This window comes from Capsella rubella, unplaced genomic scaffold, assembly GCF_000375325.1.
Source record: "Capsella rubella cultivar Monte Gargano unplaced genomic scaffold, Caprub1_0 scaffold_1, whole genome shotgun sequence".
Classification (NCBI taxonomy): Eukaryota; Viridiplantae; Streptophyta; class Magnoliopsida; order Brassicales; family Brassicaceae; genus Capsella; species Capsella rubella.
Window position 1 is genome coordinate 7,471,060 of NW_006238923.1, and position 13,074 is coordinate 7,484,133.

The 13,074-nt window shown below is 35.2% G+C and overlaps 4 protein-coding genes and 2 non-coding genes across 7 annotated transcripts; 3 read left to right on the top strand and 3 right to left on the bottom strand.

Moving 5' to 3' along the window:
• Positions 1 to 368: 368 nt before the first annotated feature.
• LOC17898447 lies at positions 369 to 2,156 on the bottom strand. The gene is made up of 2 exons (XM_006305465.2): positions 1,327 to 2,156; positions 369 to 772 (listed from the first exon to the last, which is right to left on the bottom strand). Exons 1-2 carry the CDS (start codon positions 1,992 to 1,994, stop codon positions 718 to 720), a joined length of 723 nt encoding a protein of 240 aa, XP_006305527.2. The 5' UTR covers positions 1,995 to 2,156; the 3' UTR covers positions 369 to 717.
• Positions 2,157 to 3,052: 896 nt separating this feature from the next.
• On the bottom strand, positions 3,053 to 3,178 carry LOC111828836. Its single transcript, XR_002832596.1, has one exon. It is a non-coding gene; the product is annotated as a U6atac minor spliceosomal RNA (small nuclear RNA).
• A 1,113-nt stretch (positions 3,179 to 4,291) lies between these two features.
• On the top strand, positions 4,292 to 4,694 carry LOC17896800. Its single transcript, XM_006305960.2, has one exon. The coding sequence runs from the start codon at positions 4,386 to 4,388 to the stop codon at positions 4,629 to 4,631; it is 246 nt and encodes an 81-aa protein (XP_006306022.1). The 5' UTR covers positions 4,292 to 4,385; the 3' UTR covers positions 4,632 to 4,694.
• Positions 4,695 to 5,903: 1,209 nt separating this feature from the next.
• LOC17896714 (2-oxoisovalerate dehydrogenase subunit alpha 1, mitochondrial) lies at positions 5,904 to 8,840 on the top strand. Its single transcript, XM_006307338.2, has 9 exons — positions 5,904 to 6,261; positions 6,870 to 7,007; positions 7,095 to 7,277; positions 7,360 to 7,517; positions 7,615 to 7,714; positions 7,808 to 7,919; positions 8,014 to 8,153; positions 8,252 to 8,437; positions 8,527 to 8,840. The coding sequence occupies exons 1-9, from the start codon at positions 6,016 to 6,018 to the stop codon at positions 8,692 to 8,694; spliced, it is 1,431 nt and encodes a 476-aa protein (XP_006307400.1). The 5' UTR covers positions 5,904 to 6,015; the 3' UTR covers positions 8,695 to 8,840.
• A 1,123-nt stretch (positions 8,841 to 9,963) lies between these two features.
• On the top strand, positions 9,964 to 12,489 carry LOC17900565 (F-box protein SKP2A). Of its 2 annotated transcripts, none has more exons than XM_006305101.2 (5): positions 9,964 to 10,059; positions 10,425 to 10,681; positions 11,104 to 11,452; positions 11,552 to 11,693; positions 11,894 to 12,489. In XM_006305101.2, exons 2-5 carry the CDS (start codon positions 10,458 to 10,460, stop codon positions 12,265 to 12,267), a joined length of 1,089 nt encoding a protein of 362 aa, XP_006305163.1. In that variant the 5' UTR covers positions 9,964 to 10,059; positions 10,425 to 10,457; the 3' UTR covers positions 12,268 to 12,489. The 2 variants fall into 2 exon arrangements, with proteins under 2 accessions (XP_006305163.1, XP_023644769.1); XM_023789001.1 differs by lacking the exon at positions 9,964 to 10,059 and adding an exon at positions 10,123 to 10,334.
• A 25-nt stretch (positions 12,490 to 12,514) lies between these two features.
• TRNAQ-UUG lies at positions 12,515 to 12,586 on the bottom strand. The gene has a single exon. It is a non-coding gene; the product is annotated as a tRNA-Gln (tRNA).
• Positions 12,587 to 13,074: the final 488 nt, after the last annotated feature.

The window sequence follows — 13,074 nt, forward strand, 5'->3', positions numbered from 1 at the left end:
TTGGCTTTTGTCTTACTATATGCTAAACTAACAGTCGGTGACGATGAAATAAAATAAAGAGAGTCTTAATTATTCTTTTCATTATTATATAATAAAGTTTTAGGTCCTAAGTAATGATCATTAGCGAATAGAAACTATATACCAAGAAATTTCATAAGTATCAAAACCCAAATTGATTTCATTGTTGACTTTTCTTACAATCCCGAAACGCTATAAAACGCGTTTGCCAAGACGCGCGTTTGGACAGAACAGCAAACTCCAAAACAAATATTCTTCCGACTCACAAGTCCACAATGGGACCATTCTTGGTACCAATTAGTTCACATCAGCTTTTTCTCTTTGAAACCAAAATAAACAAGTGACGCTGCTTTTAAGGCAAAGATTATTGTATGTAGCTTTACTAGGCTTTTTGATAAGTAAAGGTAAAAAGAATCAAGTAGATCCTAAACACAAAAGCTATACACTATACATTCGAATTCAAAATCACAGAGTTGAAGACTAATCAGTGCACATTAATCTCTATTTACATTACTAAAACTTCGATGCATAGGCTTACAGAAGCAAAAAAATAAAATAGGAATAAATTATCAGGAAAGTGATAATCTTCGTGTCCTGTTCGTTCTCTAAACCATTCCCTCCCAAGATTTTATAGACTGCAAACACAAACTCGAGTGTTGTGTAATCTAGCTCTGGTTCTTAAGCCAAAGAAGCTTTGTCTCAGTCTCTTGAATGTATCTTCCAGAGAAAAGGCAAGCAGCTACGTTTTTTATCCCTGCATCAAAACACTTTCACATCAAAAAAAAACACCAAAAGTTTCAATGTGACTAAGTATCATTCAGACAAATAGTCATGCATCTCAATTCTCAACTATAGTAGAATTATACTATAATCAGCAGAGATTCATGAGTAACATGAAAGATAATGAGCTTTCCATCAGCATTTACAATCTTTGTCAAGAGGTCTTCCACTTGACAACAACATTTTCATACAACCAACATGATCGTTAAAACTTTCACGTGATGAAGAGACAAACAAAAAAAAGCATCACAAAACAAAAACAGTTCGCTTAACCACAATGACAGCAATTAAAAGTCGATTTTTCTTTTATCAGCAAACAGAAATTTTCTTTTACACGAGAGTAACTCTCGAGGAGGATAGTAATCAAGATTTAAAATGATCTAAATTTCACATAGAGCAAACACAATGAACCGATGTATAAAGACTTGAACAACTAGGAAATTTTCATCAAATTATCTGATTAGCAAAGCAAAACCAAGAAGTATGAAAGATGAAAACTATTTCATTTCTGAGTTTGAAAAGACATACCTTAGGCTGCTTCGGCTCCTAATACTGCTGTTGCTACTGCTACTACCGCTCCTCTTAGTGCTCGCTTCAGACATTTTATTCCACCACTCTTTATCCTCTGCTCTCACAGGCTCATCAGAGATAGAAGGTCTCGGTGAAACCTGAGAATCCTTAATCGTATCCTGCCCCTTCTTCTTCTTCGTCTTCTTCTTCTTCTTCGTATTTGTCGTATTAGATCCTAAGCTAACCGGAAACATCATTTTGAGAAGAAACCCACCATTATCTCCTCCTCCAGACCGATTCGGATCAATCCGTTTATCACTCTTCATCTTCTTCACAACTTTACTCGGCTTATCTATTCTCTTAGGCAATTCATCGAACACTTTCCGTTCATTCTCTTGGCTCACCTTCACTTCAACAAGATCCTTCAGCGAAAGCTCGTAACACGACTCGGGCATCTTACTAACGATATCCATAAGCTCCCTTTGACCACGAGCAATAGCCTGTGCTTTGGAATCAGGAGAAAGGCTCCAGTAATCTTCCGGCCGGTGAAAAGGACTCCTCGGAGGACTGTTTCTCCACAGAGTAGGCGAACAGACGCCGGAATCTGAGTGGTCGTCATTAGGAATACTTGGAAAACACAAATGGCTACTAGTATTGCAGGATTTAGCTGAAGAAGGATCTAACATCGTGATTCGATTTTTATTTTTAAAAAACTCAGAAACAAAAGCAATAGTTTTATAACAAAACAGAAGAAAAAAAGGATATCTTGATATGACCTGTTCTGTAGCATATACTTATAGTAAATATCTCGAAAAGATATTGGGGGGTTTAAGTTTGAACGTCACGTTGTTCTCAGAGTGGTTATAATAGTCCCCTATTTAATAGTATGTGATGAGGATGTGTGTTGTTGTTATAGTTGCTGTCAATACGGGGAGTTTTGTAATATATGATATTTTTTTGGCTGATCGTAGCGGATTTGAGCAAGTGTTTACGGATTATATTGTTTACACTTTGTTATAAAGTCAAGTGCTTCTAGAATCTATAAGATCATCCTTTGCCCAATAAGTCTTCCTCTTTTTTTGTTTTTTGCCACATAAAAATCATCTAATTTTTTCTTTAGTAATAATTGTTATCATTGATTTTTAAGGGCCATTTAATTAGTACTCTCGTCAATCTTAATTTAATTCATGTTCGTGCATGCTCACCACTTAAGACTAGTATTAATGTTTTTGTTTCACGATTATACAGTAGTTAAGATTGGTTGACAATATACAATAAAAGAGTTTTTAACAACTTGGTGAGATATATGGACCATGGTTCTGTCTTTTTAGGAGCGTTGGCTTTTATATTTTTGAGTCTTTTCATGTTTTGTGAAAAGTAGGATAATCGATATTTATATAATTAAGCGTGTTTAGTAGTACTAGAAGACAATATAAGATGCGTGTTTCATTACTTTATTATTCACTTCTTTGCTTATTTCTAGGGGAATCTTCTATTTACCAATCTCCTTCAACGTGCTTCTCGTTTACGCCTGTGTATATAGTTTCTACGTCTCTTGATTTTTTTTTTTTAGTATAATAAAAAAACACAGAGTATTATTGACTTTGAGATGTTGTGTCTACATTTGAAGATGTTGTTCCTAATCATAACTCTGGATTTTGTATTAGTAGTAATTAGAATGAAGTTTAGTAGAGAGAGAGAGGCCCAATAAAAAATAACTAGAAAGACTTACAAAAAAGCCCCAAAAAAAATTGGGTTAGATCCACCACGAAAGTGGAGAGCCTTAACCGGATGTGTTCAAAAGAACCCGAAGGTCCAAATCCCGTCTCTGTCAGAGGAGATGCCAACCATCTCTCCTTTCTACGAACACAACAACTTGTTGACTTTTTAGTGTTATTTATACATCAGCTTAAAAAGCCAAAGCTCCGATGTGGGACTATATATATTTCTATTGTATAGTCTGATTTTGAGTTAGTGGCGTCTAGTCTAAGTAAAAAGAAGAAGATGTATCCAGTGTTTTTGGGATACATTGAGGAAATGTTTTGAGCTAGTGAGTACAGTTCTTGTAGATCATGATACTTGCAATGAACTGAAATTTTGCTAATTAACCCCGAGAGATTTATTGAGTTTCTTTCCTATGGAGTTTAGCAATGTTATAAAAAGCGCTAGGCGCCCGTTGGGCGGTGAAGTAGCGCCTAGCAACTACACGGTCTAGACGGAGATTAGTCGACGACTAGGCGTTAATAACATTTTATGGTTTTCTTAATATAGAGGTTATATAATACTTATATTAGTACAATAACTATATGTTACAATAGTCTAGTGGTACCTTTGTCTTGATAAAACTATGCATTCTTAGGTTCGACACCCAAAGCATTCAATTTTTTTTTTTTTGGCCATTAAAATAAAAAGGGCAAAATCGTAATTTTATCTTCAAATCATCTTCTTCATCGAAACCCTAATAGCCGCTGGTCGTCTGTGTTTTTTTAACTCAGTTTCTTTGCTATTTCTTTCACACTTTCCATCATTTTTTCATGTAATTTAACCAAATAACACTAATCTACCATTTATCTCTGAATTTGTAACAAAAAGATGAAAATTTAAATAGTTTTCTGTTTTGACCGATTTTCTTTACCGACTACACCAAAATCGCGGCGGACCATGTCCATAAAACGTCTCTTCGGCGACTAAGCGGCCGCCGTGGCCGATTTTTAGAACACTGGAGTTTAGAGAGAGTTGCATTTTACATATGAAAGCCATTTTTTATGATCTTTTCATGTACTGTATGTCTAAATATTCTTCTTCTTTTTTTTTTGTCTAAATATTCAATCCTTTGATTATTGTAAATATAAAAGTATAAAAGTAGGAAACTTTGACTAAAGGTATAAATATATGTGGTAACATATCAAAGCCTAGCAAATGAGACGTACTATATGTGTCAAGTGTTCGATTTATTTCCTTTTTATATATAGTATGCTTTTAAATGAAAGAAGTATAAATACACATAGATACATTTTAATCAATCATAAATATAATAAATCTATAGTAAAGAAAGCAAAATAAGAAGAGAAAAGAAAATGAGGATGAATATTATGAGTGTGGTGTGGATCGCGATGCTGCTAACGGCGTTAATAACAATGGGAGGCAATGCAAAGTCGGACAAGAGGTGCCATTTGGAGTGTCATAAGCACTGTCTAGCCACTTCCTTTGTTGCAGAGTGTCTCAAATGTCTTGGAATTTGTGGGAGGACTCCACCGGTTGCACTTGGACCCTCGGTTTTAGTCGGAGCCAGAGCACATATAACAGTCAAAAATCAAATATGACATTTTCTGGTAATGTATTTGTATGGCCTAGAAGTTCGTAGATACTTTCTTATATCCAATGAATAGCCCACATGTAACCATTTCAATAAGATCGTTCGAAGCTTAAAAATTTCAAATACCCTCGTGCTACACGAGTCGTGTACTTTAAATTAAAATGGTGGCAAAAAAAAAAAGGCAATTCAAGTTGGCTTGATAGGTAATATATGAGCTGTGGATAAGCCTTGATGACTTTGATTTTTAGGGTGCGTGTAGATCTGAACTTATGGAGTTATGGGGTTTCGTTCTACTGTATGTTGTTCAATTTGAGAAAATAATTTAGCAAAAAGATGTGGTTTTGTTTTAGAGTTCAGATTAAAAACATAAGATGAAGAATCATTTTGTAATTAATATTTCATTTTTAAAAAGTTGACAAAGAAGAAGACATTTTATTTTTATTTAAAATATACACATATAAAGAAGAAGACATTTTATTCGAAATATTCAATTTGCATGGGGTTTTCTAATCGCCAAACAATAATGATACAATTTTCACCTTCTTAATACATACAAGGAAATAATTAACAGTTTAACACACATAAAACTATGATTAATGAACAACAATTTCATAGATTCTAGCAAGTTCATCGGAAGTAGATGCAAGTTAAGGTCCAGGAAAGCATTATTGGTTAGGTTAGATGTTACCTAATCAATGAATCATAATTTGAGAAACTTACAATTCTTTCACCATCTAACAATACATATATAAAATCGTTATAAATTTCTTGGTGATTGTTGGTGTAACCTTCAACTTATTTAAAAATGGAAAAATGTTTTCACGTGTTATAGCATAAGAAATCTTTTTTTTCTTGATCTTTTGTGAAACTACTTATTTCACGGACGTCATGGAAAATTCAAAGAAAGATATGAAAGACACGCAAGTAGATGACTTTACAATTTTGCTATCTTTGAAAAAAGATACAAAAAAATCATTAAGAAAAACACAGTACAGTTTGGTTTGGTTGTTGAAAAATCTTTAAATGATTTGTAATGTTATGTAAGGTATTGCAAATTCTTCTCTCGATATTTCACTTTAATTTAATTTGATTTGAATAGTATTTCTCCACTATAATTAGTGTAAAAACCTAAAATCCCAATAAGTGAGGAAGATTAAAAAATATATATATATATATATATATAATATACATAATTAAAAAAAAAAAGATTAGAGATGGATACGGATGACATGTCAAGTCCGACAAGGAAATATATGCACATGTCGTCCTTCTAATCCGTTGCCCATAACATCGTTAAAAACATAGTTTCTCTTCTTCTTCTTCAGTCTTCTTCTTGTTGTACTCTTTACTCTTCTCCATTTTCTTCTTTTGTCCTTTATTTCTAAAAAGACATGGCGATCTGGTTTGCTAGATCAAGAAACCTTGTTTCTAGCTTGAGACATAACCTGTGTACGTCGACGATTCTCATCAAACGTGATTACTCTCATCGTCCAGTTTTAACAACTTCTCATCAGTTACCTTCGACGGTGTTTTCGAGTCCCTTCGTTGCTAGCCTCCTCCGTCACGAGTCTACTGCCGTGGAGAAACAGCCTGATGAGTTGGTTCTACATAGTGATGATCAAGAAGAAGCTCTGCAGGTATTTTTTTTTTATTTTTTTTTATCTTTTTAATAATCATATACACTTCTTTCACGTGGTTTAGAGGTGTGAATATTTTAAAAAATTAGGTGATTGGAGTTTTCATAAAGACTAGCTGTCATGACGAACTTATTTCAATTGTATATAAAAATACATAGAAATAATTAGTTCTTGGTGACGCAGACTTCCCTTGTTGTTATATAGATCTTTCCTGAAACTAACAGCAGAGTTAGGTGAGTATTCTTGTTATGAACGAAAGATGAATCTCAAAGATTTGAACGTTCAGGAAAAAAATCTTAGAAAAGCTCTAGAACTTAATGCGATCTCGCATATATAGTTACCCCTTTACCAACCATAGTACTACTACTGGTCAACAACAGTTCACATCCGCACGAACAAGTCATGTCAAGTGACAAGTGGCTTTGTGTTGGTTTGATTTGAGTAGTACACGTGTACGTCTCCTCTCATTTCGTTAATATCACAGCAGCCATGTTGGAAAAAATAATTTTCATTATGACCCCTGTTTTTATCGAACATTCTTAAATACACCCCAATAGTTCTGTATCATTCATTTACGCATTGATTAAACCGTGTAATTGTTTTTCCAGGAATTGGATTTTCCGGGAGGCAAAGTCGGTTACACTTCCGAGATGAAATTCATACCGGAATCATCTTCTCGGAGGGTTCCTTGTTACAGAGTTCTAGACGAAGACGGACGAATCATCCCCGATAACGATTTTGTTCCGGTACAAAAATTTTCAAGAAAGTTAGAATTGGTATGAGTTTGGTTTGGTACTAACCGACAGAAACCAAAAAAATAAAATAAAAAACAGGTGAAGGAGAAACTGGCGGTAAGAATGTATGAACAAATGGCGACGCTTCAAGTGATGGATCACATCTTCTACGAAGCTCAACGTCAAGGAAGAATCTCGTTTTATCTTACTTCTGTCGGAGAAGAAGCCATTAACATCGCTTCTGCAGCTGCTCTTAGTCCTGACGACATCGTGTTACCTCAGGTAAAGCCGTTGTTTAGTGTTTTACACTCTTATTAGTCACGCTTGGTTCGGTTTGTTCATTATTTCTTTTATTATGGTACAGTACCGAGAGCCTGGAGTGCTTCTATGGCGTGGCTTTACATTAGAGGAGTTTGCAAATCAGTGTTTTGGGAACAAAGCTGATTACGGCAAAGGCAGACAAATGCCGATTCATTACGGCTCTAATCGTCTCAACTACTTCACTATCTCCTCTCCAATTGCGTACGAATCTCTGAAAAAAAAAAAATCAATCATTTCATTGTTCTGCTCTTTTATAGAGTTTTTTGCTGAGTTCTGTTTTGTAATCTTGATTCTTCAGCACGCAACTTCCTCAAGCTGCTGGAGTTGGTTATTCTTTGAAAATGGAGAAGAAGAACGCTTGTGCAGTTACATTCATCGGTGATGGTGGAACAAGCGAGGTTGATGGGAAAAGTCTTTAATTCTCATCTTTCATATGGATTAAATACATTTCAAGAACTGAAACTTATATAGTTTTGGGGTCTGGTTTTCAGGGAGATTTCCATGCCGGATTGAATTTTGCGGCCGTAATGGAAGCTCCGGTTGTGTTTATCTGTCGGAACAACGGTTGGGCTATCAGTACTCATATCTCAGAACAGTTTCGAAGTATGAAAACTCACTTTTTCCTCTGTTTTTGTTATTTTCACCATATAACTTCCTCTGTTTTAAAAATATATGAGCTAATGTGGTTTGGTAACAGGTGATGGGATTGTTGTGAAAGGTCAAGCTTACGGAATACGAAGCATCCGTGTTGATGGTAACGATGCACTCGCGGTTTATAGTGCGGTACGCTCAGCGCGAGAAATGGCTGTAACAGAACAGAGACCTGTTCTCATCGAGGTAATGACAAAACCATATATAGAGTTTTGTCTCCAAAGTTTTCAACTTTTGACTTTTGGTGTAATAAGACTTTGTTGGGATTATTTTTGTTGTTGTAGGCGATGACATATAGAGTAGGACATCATTCTACATCAGATGATTCAACTAAGTACAGAGCGGCCGATGAAATACAGTACTGGAAAATGTCGAGAAACCCTGTGAATAGATTCAGGAAATGGGTTGAGGATAACGGATGGTGGAGTGAGGAAGATGAATCGAAACTAAGATCAAACGCAAGAAAACAGGTAAAGATTCCGAAAACAAACCGCTAAGTTTTTATACGCTAAGGTAGAAGTTATTATGTTAGTTAAGCCTGTTAATTGTGTGTTTGTAGCTTCTGCAAGCGATTCAAGCTGCGGAGAAGTGGGAGAAACAACCATTGACAGAGCTGTTTAACGATGTATATGATGTTAAACCGAAGAATCTTGAAGAGCAAGAACTTGGTTTAAAGGAATTAGTAGAGAAACAACCTCAAGAATATCCACCTGGTTTTCATGTCTGAATCTAGACGATCTGTGAAAACTAATTTATGCAAGCTTCGTCAGTCATTTTATAAAAAACGTGCCTACCTATCCAAATGACATGTTCGTAATATGATCAAACAATGAGTCAAATGATAATCTTTACGTACACATATTTCATTGTTTATTGTGATATATACACACACACCAACTCGGACTCGGTGCACACAAAAAAAAAAAAAGACACACCAACTCATGCATGGTATTTATATAAAATTTACCAACTTATTTAAATGAAACAAAATTGTAATTTCTTTTCCGGGGGAAATACTGTATTTGTATAAGTAGAAATTTATTTTAGTGCATTGTAAATTTTAGTAGATGTTGCCACAGATTTTATAGTTCATTGGAATGTGACATAGGTTAGTTATAGATTATTATATGCGTCTATCTTACCAATTATAGTTTCATTTATTAAAAAAGTTTTAGGAAAAAATTATGATTAGATGATAATCGAGTAATTTAAACAAATATGATAAGATAATTTGAAGGATGGTGAACTATTTTCTATGACTAAAAAAAAAAGTGATTGAGAAAGAAAAAAACAAATAACAAGAAAATGAGCTGCGTTTCTATATATAGTTGCCAGAAAAAGGTTTTATATATACAAAATAAAATACATCGGATAATCCATATGATATATGCTTATAAAAACCTGCCAATTGTGAAATTGAGAGTCTTTGGAAGGTGTCCCAAAACATTGTACATTGCATATAAGAATGAGTGGACCTCATTAGTTGCGGTTTCGATTTTTATCAAAAGAGGACTACACAAACAGTTGTCCACTTTACTATTTGGACACACACATTCACTGATTCACGCATCCCCTGCTCCAATTGTATTACTCAAAGAATGGATTCTTCATAACACCATTACCAATTGAATTGAGTTAACCATTTGTTTTAATCTTTTTCTTATGTTAATATTCGCTTGTTTACTATAGGTAACCATTTCTTATGTTAATTCTAAAGTTAAAAGTTTTAATTTAAATAGATGACAAAAAAAAAAAAAGTTTTAATCTAAATATGGGAGTAATTTGCTTGGAATCCATTCAAAAGCAAACAATGAAAACAATACAGCCTTTGAACTTATCTGCCAGTCACTATAATACAAGTGTCAGCATACGCGTCACAAAGCTATTTCCCACACGTTTCTCCTTGCCTTTCCCCTCTATCTTTATTTTATAGGAACTTTTCTTTTTCCTTTATTTGTTTCCTTTATTTGTTTATCTTCTGGTTTAAAAGACCAAATATATCAAAGAAAATAAATATTTATATATTTTCCAAGGAAAAAACAACTGAACAAAACCCATAAGAGAAAAGAGAGACGAAGAAACTAATTCAAAGGTATGATCTAAAGTCCAAAGCTCTGATCTTTTTTTCTTTTCTGAAAAGTTTTATGTTTCATATACTTTAGAAAAAAAAAACAAATTTGGAGGATACTTATTAGTTCTCCACAAAAAAAGCAAACACTGAGATTGAAAGTTTGTATTTGTTCTGTTTCTCTGAAATTGAAAGCTTGTATTTTTCTTGCATTTTTAACTTTACTCATACACAGTACTCTTTACTTTCAAAATTCCTTTTTTTTTGGGGTTTTAAAAAATCTTATATCGTCTTTCGAGGTTTGTAAAATCGGTAAATGGCAGATATTATTTTTACACTCTCTCTTGCCTATCTCTGTCTCTCTCATCATAATCTCTGTGGTGTGATAGGATCAAGACACCGCTTCGTTATAAAAGATAAAGATGGTGATGGTAGGAGAAGAAGCATCATCCATGGAACTGGACCAGTGTTTTCTTAAGATGAAGATGGAAGGAATCTCCATCAAAGAGTGGAAAGACATCCCTGTGGAGCTTCTGATGAGGATCCTTTCCCTTGTTGATGACCGTAATGTCATTGTTGCTTCTGGTGTTTGTTGTGGCTGGAGAGATGCTATCTCTCTTGGCCTCACTCGTCTCCGTCTCTCTTGGTAACAACATCTCTCTCTCTCTCTCACCTTTAATAAACCCTTTGCTCTGTGTTGGTGTTTGAATTTGAAGTGGGAGCTGAGTTTCCAGAGTCTTGATTTCATCTTGTGGTTTAGGGTTATGTTGGTTTATTGTCTGGTTTTTGTGTAAAAATCTTTTTTTTTTTTTTTGAGGAACGTTTCATTCATTTGTTGATGGTAATTAGGATAGATATATGGAAAAAAGTGAGAAAGCTCCTTAACATTTCGATGAGACCCTTTAATATGGTAGATCACTTTGCATAAGGAGGTAAAACCAGAGGAATAGTTTGAGATGACCACTCTTGAATGTTTGAAACACTTGGAGCTTGTTCTTGTCATTTTCAGTGTATTCAGATTAAATATCTTGTTACACTTTCTGATGTTTTTTCTTTTTTTTTACCTAGGTGCAATAACAACATGAACAGCTTGGTTCTTTCTCTTGCTCCCAAGTTTACCAAGCTGCAGACTTTAATACTGCGGCAGGACAAACCACAGCTAGAGGACAATGCAGTGGAGGCCATAGCAAATCACTGCCGTGAGCTACAAGAGCTTGATCTCAGCAAAAGTTTGAAACTAACTGATCGTTCCCTCTATGCACTTGCTCATGGTTGCCCCGACCTCACAAAACTCAACCTTAGCGGATGCACTTCATTCAGCGACACTGCTATTGCGTATTTGACCAGGTTCTGCAGAAAGCTTAGAGTTTTGAATCTCTGCGGATGTGTCAATGCTGTATCTGACAATGCCTTAGAGGTTAATCTTTGTCTCTTAATGTTTTCTCTCAATCTGGTTTTGCTTCATTGGTCATAGGAGTGGTAGAATTGAAGACCTTCTTCATCTTGATGTGTGCAGGCTATTGGGAATAACTGCAATCAGATGCAGTCACTAAATTTGGGATGGTGTGAGAATATCAGTGATGAAGGGGTAATGAGTTTAGCTTATGGCTGCCCAGATCTCAGGACGCTTGACCTCTGTGGCTGTGTTCTAATTACAGGTAATTCACATATTTAAGCTTTACTTTGAAGCTAAAGCTAATATTGTTGGTTTTTCTCTGTATCGCACTTTGATTCGATATTTGCATTGAACTTAGCAAACTAGAAACTAGGTTGTTGTAGATGGACTCAGAAAAACCTTGACCTTGAGATCCTTAAAAGTGTGTAATCCAATTCAGTTTTGTCATGTAATATTTTGCAGATGAGAGTGTGGTAGCTCTAGCAGACTGGTGTGTCCACTTGTGTTCACTGGGGTTATACTACTGCAGAAACATAACAGACAGGGCGATGTACTCACTAGCTCAAAGCGGGGTAAAGAACAAACCGGGTTCATGGAAATCAGTTAAGAAAGGGAAATACGATGAAGAAGGGCTTAGAAGTCTCAATATTAGCCAATGCACAGCCCTTACACCTTCAGCGGTTCAAGCAGTTTGCGACACCTTCCCTGCTCTTCACACATGTTCAGGAAGGCATTCGCTTGTGATGAGCGGTTGTCTGAGCTTAACATCTGTGCACTGTGCTTGTATCCTTCAGGCTCATCGCGGACACAACGCTGTACCTCATCCGGCTCACTAAAACAGAGGAATAGGATATGTTGTATATAGAAGCATCATGTTGATGTGATTAGTAGTATAAACGAAGTAACTTTCTAAGGTGTGCATCAGTGTATGTGAAGCCTTAGAAGCCGTTGAGTTGTTGTTCTTTCATAATCTATCAATATCTTTTGGCGCTATGTTCATAACTCCTATCTAAGACCTCTTTGTTACTACTACCTAGTAAAATTAGAGCTCATTTTAAGGGTGTTTGTATAATAAAAAAATAAAGGTCCTACCGGGAGTCGAACCCAGGTCGCTGGATTCAAAGTCCAGAGTGCTAACCACTACACCATAGAACCATTTTGTTAATATTTTAAATGAAAAGTATATATAGAAACTGTATAACCCTCTGATTTGTATAATAACATTGCTGATCAAATCATATTTCCCGTAATTGAGATTAATAAATAACATGGTTTTCACTTTTCACCCACAAGGCAATAATCGTATGCTTACTCCTGAGGTGTGACCGTGTCAAGTATCATAAAAGGTGTTTACGCGGCTCCCCATTTGAGTTTAAATTCTTAACTACAGTATGTTTAATGTTTAGGTCAAAGTGAACGACTAATTTGTTCAATATGAATATATGATTCACCTAATACGTATAGTTTTCTCTTTTCGCATAGGTGCTTAACACTAAACAGCTTCCTTTGTCAATTTCAGAATTCTAATTTCAGACACAAACAAATTACGACAGTAAAGCACTAAGTAATACTATGCCTTTGTAATGATCATATCCTACCCTAGTATCAGGTACCGTGCTTCACTTTTCTCCGTACTCGTGTCG

Coding starts and splice junctions, on each gene's coding strand:
- LOC17896714 (XM_006307338.2), top strand. CDS start 6,016: ATGGCGATCTGGTTTGCTAGATCAAGAAACCTTGTTTCTAGCTTGAGA. Junction 7,715..7,807: donor GTGATGGTGGAACAAGCGAG/GTTGATGGGAAA, acceptor TCTGGTTTTCAG/GGAGATTTCCATGCCGGATT. Junction 7,920..8,013: donor TATCTCAGAACAGTTTCGAA/GTATGAAAACTC, acceptor GTTTGGTAACAG/GTGATGGGATTGTTGTGAAA.
- LOC17898447 (XM_006305465.2), bottom strand. CDS start 1,994: ATGTTAGATCCTTCTTCAGCTAAATCCTGCAATACTAGTAGCCATTTG. Junction 773..1,326: donor AGGAGCCGAAGCAGCCTAAG/GTATGTCTTTTC, acceptor GTTTTGATGCAG/GGATAAAAAACGTAGCTGCT.
- LOC17900565 (XM_006305101.2), top strand. CDS start 10,458: ATGGTGATGGTAGGAGAAGAAGCATCATCCATGGAACTGGACCAGTGT. Junction 11,453..11,551: donor TATCTGACAATGCCTTAGAG/GTTAATCTTTGT, acceptor TGATGTGTGCAG/GCTATTGGGAATAACTGCAA. Junction 11,694..11,893: donor TGGCTGTGTTCTAATTACAG/GTAATTCACATA, acceptor AATATTTTGCAG/ATGAGAGTGTGGTAGCTCTA.
- LOC17896800 (XM_006305960.2), top strand. CDS start 4,386: ATGAGGATGAATATTATGAGTGTGGTGTGGATCGCGATGCTGCTAACG.